The sequence below is a fragment of the Hordeum vulgare genome, chromosome 2H (assembly GCF_904849725.1).
Source record: "Hordeum vulgare subsp. vulgare chromosome 2H, MorexV3_pseudomolecules_assembly, whole genome shotgun sequence".
Taxonomy (NCBI): domain Eukaryota; kingdom Viridiplantae; phylum Streptophyta; class Magnoliopsida; order Poales; family Poaceae; genus Hordeum; species Hordeum vulgare.
In genome coordinates this window covers 96070842-96084762 of record NC_058519.1, presented here as the reverse complement: position 1 = coordinate 96084762, position 13921 = coordinate 96070842, and the positions used below count along the sequence as shown (strand labels likewise).

Sequence of the window (13921 nt, the reverse complement as noted above, 5' to 3'; positions counted from 1 at the left end):
TCGTTCTCCTCCAGGAAAGCCTACTCGTTGCTCTCCTCCGACCATGAGTTAGATCTCAACGCTGAGTACATCTGGAGCTCTAAGGCACCTATAAAGGTCAGAATCTTCGGCTGGCTTCTCTGCCATGATAGGTTGAGCACGATGGCAAACCTACATCGTAAGACCATTACCTCTCACCGGACTGTCCACGGTGCACTACCTATCATGAGGACGCATTGCACCTCTCCATCCTCTGCCCATATGCGCTTCAGGTATGGGCACTCCTTGGGTTACAGCCACCTCACTCCATACATCGCATTTGGGAGACTGCGACTCCGGTCGGCCTCGACATCAACATCTGGCCTACAGTTGCCCTCGCCATCCTCTGGAAGTTGTGGGACTCCAGGAACGCTCTAGTCTTTTGTAATGAGCTACACACGCCACAAATTACTCTTCGGAACATTGTATCGGACTTTACGCTTTGGATCCTTGGATTTAAGGACCCCGTTAGTAGGGAGGCTGCCATGTCTTGGCGGCTATACCTCACCTCTTGCTGTAATCTATGATGTAACCTGCCTTCGGGCCTTTTGAGTAATATATTCAGGTGGGGACTCTCTCCCCCCCGGTGATTGTTCAAAAAAAATATTAGACTAACGTACCAAACGGTTATATATATGACACACTTGCTCAATTTATGCAAGGACTCCTGATCTCGACACCCTGTTATGTGTGCCATCTGTATTTCCTTGGAAATGTTCATAATAAGGTGCTTGAGTTGGAAACTCTGAATTGTTTTGTTTTCCTTCCCTGAAGGCCTGAAGTGCAGTAATGCCCCAAGAATAGCTGAATTCCTCCATCATGTAAATATTCGAACGTTAAAACCTGGATGGAATTTGAAGATTAGCGTATCTCAAAAGTCCTCATGAAGCCTACTCTTTTCGGCTTATGAAGTCAAGAATTTGCGGCTCGTAAGCTCTCACACTTTGGTCGACTGATTGGTCGCTTCCTAAAGAAGCGGCTGGAATTCAGGAAAGAAAAGCCTCTTCTAAGCAAAAAGAACAATCTTCAATTTTTGTTATTGACACCTGCACTTGTAAAAGCATCACAGTTATCTGCAAAGAGCTTGAATTTTGTGGAATGTTGTCAAATATATAAAATATCAGTTCATGTTCTGAATGTTTTAAGAGCAAGTAGAATAGAGCCGAGTCAGTGGATTATAAGAAATAAACCAGTATATTTTTGCTTAGTTGAAAGAAAGAAAAGAGGAGAGAGAAGGTAAGCGGGTCCTAGGCACTTTATGAAAATGAAAGGTGTGTTATATAATAATAAAAAAATACATATTTTAATCAACTATTGTACATGTTGGCTACACGGCTGGCCATAGTGATGGTATCTTAATTTGATTGTAATGGAGAGTATCATGTACTAGTATCATGCACATGATACTAGTGTATGATACTACATCCGTAGTACATAGTATCATCCGTTATTATCATAGAATAGTTCATTTATTGTCATGCATGATACATAGTAGCACATCATTTAATATGATATGTTTTCATGATATGATACTCAACCATCTCCTTCTTCATTTAATTCTATATCACCCCAACAAAATTGCTTAATTGACATGCATGATATTGTTAGGTTGATCTCTTCCGCGTGGGCCCAACGGCCCACCGGGCCCTTGATCTATGCGCCCTGATCGGGGGCGCCCAACCCATTATGGTTGGTGGGCCCCTGTGACCTGCGCTATAAATAAAGTGGTGGGGGCCGGGGCGCACGGTACGAGGTTCACCGCACCGCCAGAATCCCCACCTAAATCCCCTTCCGATCTAGGGTTTAGCACAGTGCTCACGGGAAGCACCACCTTCGGCTACACTCTTCCCTCACGCCACCGACGACTCCACCGCACCGATGGCCAGCGCTGGGAGTTCATCAGGCTCGGGATTAGGAGGTTTCCATCTGATGAGCTGCCTCAAGGAAATTCTGACACTCAGGGGGGACAACTACTCTGAGTGGAGGAAGAAGGTGGACATGGCTCTCTGCATTGCAGAGGTGGATTAGGTTCTGGAGGAACCACAACCAGTTGCACCTGCAGACCCAGTCAGAGAGGCTGATGAGGATGATGAGAGCTGGGACAAAAAGCAAGCAAATTATGAAAAAGAGGTGATGTCCCACTCCATCAGCAACAGGCTATGGTTAAATGCCAACAAGAAATGTTTGGCGTTTATAAAGAACACCATTGAGACCACCATCGTGGGATCAATTGCTGATTGCCCTACGGCAAAAGAAATGTTGAACAAGATAAAGAGTCAGTTTACTGGCTCTTCTAAGACGTATGCCACCCAGTTGATCAAACAACTGGTGACAGAGAGCTACCATGGTGGTGGCCATGGCATAAGGGAGCACATCCTTAGGATGAGCCACACGGCGGCTAAGCTCAAACCTATGGATGCAGATCTGGAGATAAAACCAGCTCTCCTTGTCCATCTGGTTATGGCTTCGTTGCCTAAGGAGTTCGAGACCTTTGTAGTCAACTACAATATGCAGCCCGAGACTTGGGATATTGAAAAGGTCATCGCAATGTGCACACAAGAGGAGGAGAGGATTAAGGCCTCACATGGTGGCTCTCTTAACTATGTGAAGGAAAAGAAGAAGGGCTTTCCGCCTAATAAAGGTTCTCCCTCCAAGCCACAGGGCAATGGCAATGGCAAAGCTCTTGTCCATTATCAGCATAGGCACATTCCAGTGGACAGGGAAACTTGCGTCCACTGTAAGGAGAAAGGGCACTACAAGAAGGATTGCCCTGTTTTTCTAAATACCTTCATGGCTAAGAGAGGTAAAGATATAGTTTCTTTTGTTAATGAATCCTTGTATACAAAGTTTACGAAATCTACTTGGTGGATTGACTCAGGAGCAACTGTTCATGTTGCAAATTCTTTACAGGGATTCAGTTCGACGATAACTATGCCAAGAAATTCAAGAAGAATTGAAGTTGCGAACGGTGTCCAAGCCGAAGTTGAAGCTGTGGGTGACGTCTCCTTGGAGCTAGCCGGTGGTTTCAAACTTCTGCTTAGGGATGTGCTTTTCGTACCTTCATGTAATAGGAACTTAATAAGTGTTTCCTGTTTAGACAAAGACGATTATCAATGTTTCTTTGGACATGGCAAATGTGCCATTTGGTCTTATAATGATTATGTTGGGAATGCATTTCTACATGATGAGCTTTATTTATTATCGCTATGTGAAAAAGCGCCCTATGTGTTGAATGTGAATGAACAAAGTACTTCGTCGAACAACGATCAAAAGAAAAGAAAAAGAACTCACGACTCCTCGAAACTATGGCACTGTCGATTGGGCCATATTTCCAGTGGGAGAATAGAAAGATTGATCAAAAATGAAATTCTTCCAAAGTTGGAGTTCTCTGACTTAGAACAATGCGTGGATTGCATTAAAGGAAAATATGTAAAACAGATAAAGAAAAGAGAAAACCGAAGCATAGGAACACTGGAAATTGTCCACACTGATATTTGTGGACCGTTTCTGGTGAAAAGTGTGGATGGTTATGATTCATTCATAACGTTCACAGACGATTACTCCCGCTTCGGTTACATTTATCCAATCAAAGACCGACAGAAGCATTGGATAAATTCAAAATATTCAAAGCTGAAGTTGAAAATCAGCTTGATAAAAATATTAAGATAGTGAGGTCTGACCGTGGGGGGGAGTACTACGGCCGTCACACTCCATATGGCCAAGTCCCTGGACCTTTTGCAAAATTCTTGCAAGAGACTGGCATTGTTGCCAAGTATTCCATGTCGGGTGAGCCTCAGCAAAATGGAGTAGCTGAAAGGCATAACCGTACTCTCATGGATATGGTACGCGGCATGATGAGCTACTCAGACCTTTCGTTGGGATTGTGGATGGAGGCGCTTAAAACCGCCATTCACATTCTCAACAGAGTTCCAAGCAAGTCGGTGCCCAAAACACCGCACGAGCTCTGGACAAGAAGAGTGCATCCTTATAACACTTACGAGTGTGGGGATGCCCTGCTGAGGCCAAAATGTTTAATCCAAATCTTGGAAAGTTAGACCCGAAGACAGTGAGTTGCCATTTCATTGGCTACCCTGATAGGTCAAAAGGTTTTCGTTTCTACTGTCCAGACAGATACACAAAGTTTGTGGAAACGAGACATGTTGTCTTCTTAGAGGACGAGATGATGAGGGGGAGCCGGGTAGCTCGGAAAATTGATCTTGAGGAGAAAAGGGTGCATGCACCCATTCCGATGATTCAAGATCCATTTTTCTCACTACCCGCTATAACTCCAACCATGACAACTGCGGGAGAAGACCCGGAACCTGTCCTTCAGGAGCCGACTGAACCCGTTGTTGATCATGAATTGGAAGTGCAGCAAGAAATAGTAGAAAGTGTGCCCGACAATGAGGCACTTAGAAGGTCTAATAGAACAAGAAGACCTGCTATTTCTACTGATTATAAAGTATACAACACAGAAATGGCTCATATGGAAGGTGATCCCACCACATATGAGGAGGCCATTAAAAGCCCTCACTCATCAAAATGGATAGAGGCAATGGAAGATGAGATGAAATCGATGAGTTCCAATCATGTTTGGGACTTAGAGTTTATTCCTAAAGGAGAAAAGACAGTAGGCTGCAAATGGGTCTACAAAACAAAGTATGACTCTAATGGGAATGTAGACAAGTATAAAGCCCGACTTGTGGCAAAAGAATTTACACAAAGAGAAGGGATAGATTACAATATGACCTTTTCTCCGGTCTCTTGTAAGGATTCCTTCAGAATCATAATGGCACTAGTTGCTCATTTTGATTTAGAGCTGCATCAAATGGATGTAAAGACGGCGTTTCTAAACGGTGATTTAGAAGAAGATGTCTACATGAAACAACCCAAGGGTTTTATCATGGAAGGCAAGGAAGATCTAGGTTGTCGTCTAAAGAAATCCATTTATGGGCTAAGGCAAGCCTCTAGACAGTGGTACATCAAGTTCAATGATACCATTAAAAGATTTGGATTCCAAGAAAATGTTGAGGATAATTGCATTTATGCTAAGTTTAAACATGGGAAATATATTTTCCTAATCTTGTATGTGGATGATATCTTGCTTGCAAGCAATAGTATTGGTCTACTACAAGAGACAAAGAAGTTTTTATCCTCACACTTTGACATGAAAGACCTTGGTGAAGCTTCATATGTTTTGGGCATTGAAATTCACCGAGACAGGAAAAATGGAGTCTTAGGACTCTCACAGAAAGCATATTTAGAGAAAGTTCTCCAAAAGTATAATATGCATAAGAGCAAAGCCACACCTGCTCCCATAGTCAAGGGCGATAGTTTTGGGAAATATCAATGTCCCAAGAATCAGTACGAGCTCAATGAAATGAAAACAATACCGTATACTTCGGCTGTTGGAAGTTTATAGTATGCACAAGTGTGCACACGCCCTGACTTAGCTTTTATCACCGGAGTACTCGGTAGATATCAAGCAAATCCAGGCCAAGAGCACTGGAAGATGGCAAAGAAAGCTTTGCGTTATGTGCAAGGCACAAAGGAAATCATGCTAACATATAGGCGATCAGATTCCCTAGAGATAAAAGGGTACTCAGACGCTGATTTTGCGGGAGATAGAGATGATAGAAAATCCACGTCTGGGTACGTGTTCACTCTCGCAGGGGGGGGGGGTATTTCATGGAAAAGCTCTAAACAGACCATAGTTGCATCGCCTACGATGCAAACAGAGTTCATAGCATGTTTTGAAGCCACCGGGCAGGTGATATGGCTAAAGAAATTTATACCCGACTTGAAAGTGGTAGATTGTATCCACAAGCCACTAAAGATATACTGCGACAACCAGCCCGCAGTATTCTATGCTCACAACAACAAGTCCAGCAATGCTGCCAAGACAATATATATAAAGTACTCCCTCCGTTCCTAAATACAAGACCTTTTAGAGATTGTACTATTAACTACATACGGATGTATATAGACATATTTTAGAGTATAGATTCACTCATTTTGCTTCGTATGTAGTCTTCTAGTAAAATCCCTAAAAGGTCTTATATTTTGGAACGGAGGGAGTATTATGTTGTGAAAGATAAAATCCAGGATCAAACTATAAGTCTCGAGCATATAAGTACGAAGTATATGCTTGCGGATCCGCTAACGAAAGGCTTACCACCCAGTGTGTTCAAGGAACACTTAGCCGACATTGGTTTGATGGAAAGCCTATGATTCCTGGATAATAAGAGGCCCAAAAGTTAATGAATTTGTTTCAAAACAAAAGGTGTGTTGTGGCTGTATGACTCTATCGGCAATTAAGCTGTGACGATGAGACATGCTCTACACGCCTATATGTGATGGAACAAATAAAAGTATAAAGTCAAAGTGAAAGTTGAGATCAAGGGGGAGAATGTTAGGTTGATCTCTTCCGCGTGGGCCTAACGGCGCACCGGGCCCTTGATCTATGCGCCCTGATCGGGGGCGCCCAACCCGTTATGGTTGGTGGGCCCCTGTGACCTGCGCTATAAATAAAGTGGTGGGGGCCGGGGCGCACGGTACGAGGTTCACCGCGCCGCCAGACTCCCCACCTAAATCCCCTTCCGATCTAGGGTTTAGCGCAGTGCTCACGGGAAGCACCACCTTCAGCTACATTCTTCCCTCACGCCACCGACGACTCCACCGCACCGATGGCCAGCGCTGGGAGTTCATCAGGCTCGGGATTAGGTGAGTACAATGATAACACCGGATCTATCTACGCCTAGTTGATCTACGGCTTTAACAGATATTACCTATGATATTATCATTACGGGGAGCCTTAGCTGGTAACATTAACTCGAGAATAGCAAACATGTTGATGCAGGAGAGAATTAAAAAATAAAGAGAAGGAGATAGATACAGTATCATGTTAAATGCTATGCTACTTTTTGTCTTGCATTACAATAAATAAAAGCATATATGATACTATACAATATGAAGATAGTATCATATACATAATACTAATATATGATATTTCTCATTATGAGTAGACTAAGATGGACTATAGATGACATAACAATGACTTATAATTAGCAGTTGGCTATAGTACTTCATTCGTTCGTAAATATAAGCCTCTTTAGAGATTTTACTAAAGAACTCCATACGAATGTATATATACATACTTTTGACTATAGATCCACTAAAAATACTTATATTTAGAAACGAAGGTGTATTAACCATGGTCTAAGAGCTGTATACTCTCCTGAAACGATGTGCGTTATTATTGTCGTCAGTTGACAAAGACTGGTTGCTGGTTACCAACTCGGAGCGAGAGTCAGAGGAGAACACGAGAGGCGCGATCTCGACCGTATGTAATCCATCGATCGACGGCCCGAAACCGCCCAGCGCACTCCCGTTCCCCCCTCGTTCTCGCGCATCTGGGATCGAGAAAACGATAATCCTCTCGTCGTCGGCGACTCCCAAATTACCACCTCGCCCCCAATCGTCTTCGGCTCAGATCGGCGTCCCAGATCGTCGGAGCATCGGGTTCACGGCGGAGACCATGGAGACGCCGCCGCCGTTCCAGGAGTCGGCCCACTGCGACGTCTGCCGCTGCACCTTCTCCACTTTCCGCCGCCGCGTACGGATCCTCTCCTTCCTCCCCCTCTCACCCGTGCAGAGATTCGCTTCGTTTGGCCGCTTCCCTGATCTCTGACTGATTTGACGCTCTCGCAGCACCACTGCCGCAGCTGCGGGAGGACGCTCTGCCACGAGCACTCTTCGTACCACATGGTAGGGAACCCAAACCCGAGCAAGTTTATGAGTGCAGGGGGTTGCGAAGCTTGCTTGATTAAACTCTTTGCTTCGATTGGCTCCAGGCCCTGCCGCAGTACGGAATTTACACGGACGCCAGGGTCTGCTATGAGTGCTTCAGCAAATCATCATCCAGGTAGCTTAGAATCTGATTGTGCAAACACTGACTATGTTTGGTCTGGATATAAGCTGAATTTTTGGCCATCTTCTCATGTGATGTCGCAGGCGCGGGGGTGTTGATAATGCGAGCTCGCACAGCAGCGTTTCGGGTGCCACAGACTCCTTTTCAGGGCTGAATTTGGATAAAGACGATGATTCGTCGCCCACGAAAAGTTCCGCAGTTCAGAGTGCGGCTGCCGTTATCGAGTGCAAATGCGGGATGCCTTTGTGCATATGTGAGGCACCAAAACCGGAACTGGCGCCTGTAAAGGTAGACAGCAATCCAATCCATTTAATCGATTGTTGTAGTGTATATTAACATAAATTTTCTTATGCAGCAGAATATCAGTGCCGTTTCGTCAGCTGCGCAATCAAACCCGAAGCCAAAAAAAGCTTCTAGCAACCAGCAGTCAGCTGAATTAAGCTCGAAGAAGGCTTCGGCTACTTCCAGCAGCAACTCAAGGTTCGGTAGACTTGTTACGTTCAGGCATTGTTAAGAGGAATTTTAACTTATTGTCATATATGTCTGTAGTATTATTCGTAGTATGATTTCGCACCATGTGATCAACTTGGTTTGGCAAGATCTATTGCACATGGTCATCATCTTACGACCTATACATTTTTGTAATAGGAAGATTACATATGTGCATTAGGCACAAAGCCATAAACATTTGGCCTGTAGCTGACCTTCTCATCTCGGTGTCCTGATTGTCGTTGTTCCAGCTCATTCTTAAATCTTGGCCTGATGAGCAACGATAGCAATGATAAGACTCCGTCTGACTATGAAGTTACTGGAGAGGTAAGCTTAGAAACAGCTCAATAGTGCTCCTTTTCTATTTCCTTATTCAACCCATCAGGTACATGCGATATCTCTGGCCTGGCAATCTAGGAATTTTCTGTTAAAAATCCAGCTTCATTCCTTTTTAGGGACTGAGAGAAGCGATTAAGGGTGGGGATATTAAAGCTGTGAAGAAACTTCTTAGCCAGGTACTGTTTCTATCTTTTCTCTCGTTTTAGTTTTATCTGATTGACTTTTTACAATTACATTACATTGTGCAGGGAGTAGATTCTAACTACTGCGACAAGCAAGGATTTACTTTGCTACATTTGGTATGTGTTTTTTTACCAACTCCCTCATGGTCAACTTATATTTGCACATTATTGTACCATTTTGTGTTACCATTTGCTTATAAATTGTTGGTCCTACAAGGGAAACAACATTTGCAATGTAAAGTCAACAGCACACCCATGCATCTGAATGATATAAAATACGTGTGCGCTGATAATGAAATGATATGTGTCTGCTGATAAATTATTTTTTCAAGGATACACTTCACCAGATTACTTGGTCTTCTCTGGAACTGTTGCTTCTGGATGTGCCAAATGCAGATGATATATTTTTTCCTATAATTAAGAACCCCTTTGCACGCCATCATGATTACTTATCCTGTTCATTTTTTAAATTACTTAGTGGTGCACATGCTTTATTGTGCTACAGAAGATTGTTGTGTTTGGCACATACATATATGAGCAAATCTCCATCTACTGAACATCTATCTGCCTATGGACAATTGCAGGCTGCGCTATTTAACCAGACTGACATTGCTCTTATTCTCATGGATAGTGGAGCAAATATTCAACGCAAAAATGGGCAAGGTTGGTTGTTTTTACCATCTTAAGACAGTTTTATCATTGAATGGACAGCATATATATTGCTCAAATACTGTACATCATTGATTTGTTGATTAATCTTCATTAAGCACATACATTTTTTCTTTCATCAACATGTTCCTGACCGATCTACCAATCTGCTCAGTTAATGTTGATAGTGTCGAATGTTCTTTCTACAAATATTCATGTAGCTAGCATGGACAAAAGGAAAAGGTTAATTGGATTGCAAGCCTCCTTGGTGGCTTTGATTTTTTTATTTATGCTTTTGTAATCTCTCAACTACTATAAGTTGTGGCAGAATAAAAGCCTATCTGTATGGGGGGCTTTTCCAAACAGCCTTGCAAAGTTAGCTGGAAAGAACCTGGCAAACAGCATCCACAGCATCTTAGCTTTTAGCTTGTAGATAGAAGCAGATAAACTAAAATAGATTACCATATATATATCCGCACTTGATATACAATAGAATGATTGTGCTAGATTTACTTCGTTCAGAATGCCACTTTAATCATCAATACTGCTTTGCTCAAATTGACAGTGATAGGATGATGACGTTGATGAACTTTTTGAGCAGGGGAAACTCCTTTGGATTGTGCCCCGCCCATGCTGCAGTACAAAATGCGGCAGCGGGTGGAAGAGCTTGCGGCGTCACAAAGACCTGAGTGAGGCAGGAGATGATATTTGGGCTCTTCTGCTGGCTGCCCCTCTTTCGATGTGCCAACGACGATTTGGAAATAAAACACTCGAGGGGTTGGGTGATTCATTTGGGTATCACACCATCATCACCATCATGTATTAATGTTGGAATGTCACAGCCTCACAGGGTGTGGTTGTTTGATCCTGAATAAGTTGTTCTGCCCAATCTTCATAATTTCTTCTTGTATTTATGTTTCGCAATCATGACTTCTTCCCCAGACTCAATGTACACTAATACTACTCCCTGGTGCCCATGTTGAAACGTAAATGACGTTTCTGGCATTATTGATATGTCGCCAAACACAAAAGCTCTAGCCAATATTTCATCTTGCGAGATGGTACTCTGTCTGTGAACGCGAGGGCATATAGTATAATATATTACGAGGGAATTTGTATTATTATGAGAGATGAGAAGACGTTGATATTTTGGTAGTACTGCACATTGTTTCACATGGGTGATTGAAATGGTTTCTCCTTTTCCGAGATGGTGCTTCGTTGGTGAACGCGAGGAAGCATATAATATTAGTACAATTGAATTTGTTTCTTGATGAAAAGATGATTATATTTTGGTAGTGCATTGTTTCACATGGGTGATTGAAACGGCTTCTTCCTCTCCTTGGAGGTAGTTGAGTCGTACTCCATTTGTTTTGCATTATATATACAGGAGTACTAGTCGCTGCATGGATTAAAAGAGTGTATTATTATTTCAGGCGCTGTCCATGTCACCTCGCACCCCCTGGTTTTGAGCCCACAAGGCCACCACGCGGGTGAAGTCAGAGCTCGTCACAGCCTCGTCAGCGCCGCCGCGGCGACGCAGATCTTTTCAGCGCGCCGGCGAAAATATCTCGGGGTCCGTAGTCTTATCCGTCTTCCTCGCCGATCTTGTCTCTGACCGGACGCAGCTCCGCTCTGTCGAAGATAGCGACCACCGAACTCATCGGCGACCGCGACAGCCTAAAACCATGATGATCAACCATGGATAGAAGTAGAAGTGGATAGCACCCGACCCTTCTCGTAAAAGAAATCGCGGAAACGAAACCAAAGCAAAGCAAGGCGGTGGCACTAACCTGGCTTCTTACGCATCTGGTCGTCTAATTAGCTGAGAAAGGGATCAAAAAGATGGCGCAGAATAACACAAGTTGCTATAAGGACAAAGGTTGGACCGACGTCACGACAGTTACCGGGCCATGCCCACATTCGAAACCAAAACCTTGTTAGTACCATCGACCGGAAAAATATCATCGTCTCTTTTTTGTTTGGTTGGGTCGGGGAAAAATATCCGGAGCGTTTTCTTCTTAGTACCAGACGCGAGATGGTGGTGCCTGAAAATATCTTTGGCCGCAGTACCATCGTCGAACCGTCCGGATCGGAATAAACAAGCCACGAGGTAGGCGGTGCAGCGCGGCGAGACTCCCTCCCTCCCACCTGCCCGCACGCGCGAGCTGACACTGTGGCGGATATTTACCGCGCCACCGGAGGCCACGTGGAAAAGCGGCGCCACGAAGGAAATAAAAGAGAAACGTCCGTCGGCCGGCCGAGCCGAGCGCCTCTAGCATTCGAGATCTTTTCTCTTTTCTCTCACCTCCCTCCCTCTCCCTCTCCCTCTCCCTCTCTGGTTGGTGGTGAAGTTGAAGGAAGGAGACGACGATGGAGGAGGTGGACGGTCTCCGGGAGCTCGCGCGCTTGCCGGTAAGCGCCCTCCTCCTTCTTCTTCTTCGTCGGTCTAATTACCTGCGGATTTGTTGGGGACTTGGGGTTGTTGTGTGGGTCTGAATCATGGGATTCATGGAGCTGTTTCTTTCTTTATTCTGGCAGGACGTGATGGTGGTTTGCTCGTCTGCCGGATGGACGGACCAGAAGCACATGCTCTACCTGGGCTTGTTGCAGGAGTCGTTCGTGAACCGGTTGCACGACGGTGAAATCGGCTTCAGGGGGCTCTTCCATCTCTCCCCAGGACCAAGAGCTTCTACGCCCAAGCAACCGTCCAAGGCTGACAGAGCAAAGGTTGGGCAGGGCAGACCACCTTGCTGCGGGAATCATGGAGACGGAGAAACGATTTCTATGGAAGAAGAAGATGATGATGCATCATCACAAGTCTCCGGCTCGCAATCAAGTGCGACGACCTCTCGACCATCTTCCCCGTGCCATTTTGGCAAGCGCGGATGTTCCCCTTCTAGCACCGCAGGTACGTTGTTTCTCAGAGATATGATCTCGTATCTGTGCATATCGCGCTAGTTCAACTTATGTCTGTCCTGAATAAATAATTTTTTGCGGCACCGACTAGTTCATCCATAAATAAACTTATGTCATCCTGTCAGTCCTTCTACTCCATTGATGCACATGCACTCGGGGTTGATACTTGGTACCACCATTAGTTCTCATTGATGCACATGCTTGTTTGCTGTAGCTTGTTAGGTACCCCCTCTTAAACAAACGTAAGACGTTTTATAGGTCACTGAAGTATCGTAAAGCGTCTTACATTTGTTTACAGAGGTGGTACGAGATTATGAATAGAGGTCTTCAAACTAGTCTGTTTCCTTAGAGTTGGCTGGGCCTGGGTGACATTGTAAGTAAGATCCTTACGCGGGGACTACTCTGCATTTCATCAGAGGGATCGGATCAGAACTTCGTTGACGAGGAAACGATTGCGAGGGAAACCGGAGAATCAAGAGGACGACCGCTCAGCAACAAGCGACTCAAAGTCTGCTGACCGCTACTATGGATGATCAAGTAAATGAGAAAACAAATATCCCCACCTTTCAATCTGTGTTCTATTGCTGTTCGATGAATTCGATGTTCATATTTTTATGAAACCATTCTGACCTCTACACGTTCCCATTGTTTTGTAGGCAGTTCATCATCCATGAATGCACAAGAGAAGAAGGGTAACGAACACTGTTATGGCTAGCTCACTGGAGGCGGGTTTTGGATTAATGGCCTGATTTAATGTGATAACAGTCATCTTTGTGCATGGTCATGAAGCAAAAGGAAAATCCACACACTGTTTAGGTTGTTCTTTGGGGCCGATCGACTAATGTTGCCTGTTCACCCGGTGAAATCACCTAGAGTTGTAGAATAGAGATCAAGACTCGAGTAACACGTATGATGCCCAAAGCTTGTTAAGTTGAGTAGATTTCTGTAGTGCAAGTTTGAACAAAGATAGTTTTACAGATAATAGCTTTTCTGGCTCTAGGTGTTGAATTTTGTTGAGACTTTGTGGAACACGCGTGAAAAAGTAGACAGAGATAGATAGACATGAGACGTAAGGTGCGACTCTTTTCTCTATTTTTCAAGTCTTTGAAGAGAATACATGCTTACAATTGTAAACTCGATCCTTGAATATATATATATATAGGACTGCCAGTGGCAGACCTGGGATCTCAGTAGTGCGGTGGCACAGATTCTAATCTGTGAAAATTTATACACTATAAATAATATAATTTGGTCTAAACATCACCTTAATATCACAAATAGTCATAAAATTGCACTACCGTATTAGACAATTAATGTCATGCACTACCCCATCGTTAGTCCTACGTGACATACGCTACTGATGTACACACCCAGGCTACGTTAGTCCTACGTGACATAC

The 13921-nt window shown here is 44.1% G+C and overlaps 2 protein-coding genes across 3 annotated transcripts; both read left to right on the top strand.

Moving 5' to 3' along the window:
- Positions 1–7397: 7397 nt before the first annotated feature.
- On the top strand, positions 7398–10576 carry LOC123425283 (vacuolar protein sorting-associated protein 27). Of its 2 annotated transcripts, none has more exons than XM_045108959.1 (10): positions 7398–7633; positions 7729–7785; positions 7872–7942; positions 8032–8236; positions 8307–8428; positions 8689–8764; positions 8893–8952; positions 9025–9075; positions 9543–9621; positions 10208–10576. In XM_045108959.1, the coding sequence occupies exons 1-10, from the start codon at positions 7556–7558 to the stop codon at positions 10297–10299; spliced, it is 891 nt and encodes a 296-aa protein (XP_044964894.1). In that variant the 5' UTR covers positions 7398–7555; the 3' UTR covers positions 10300–10576. The 2 variants fall into 2 exon arrangements, with proteins under 2 accessions (XP_044964894.1, XP_044964893.1); XM_045108958.1 differs by having other exon boundaries at positions 8304–8428.
- A 1105-nt stretch (positions 10577–11681) lies between these two features.
- LOC123425281 lies at positions 11682–13504 on the top strand. The gene is made up of 4 exons (XM_045108957.1): positions 11682–12018; positions 12145–12514; positions 12939–13059; positions 13179–13504. The coding sequence occupies exons 1-3, from the start codon at positions 11977–11979 to the stop codon at positions 13037–13039; spliced, it is 513 nt and encodes a 170-aa protein (XP_044964892.1). The 5' UTR covers positions 11682–11976; the 3' UTR covers positions 13040–13059; positions 13179–13504.
- Positions 13505–13921: the final 417 nt, after the last annotated feature.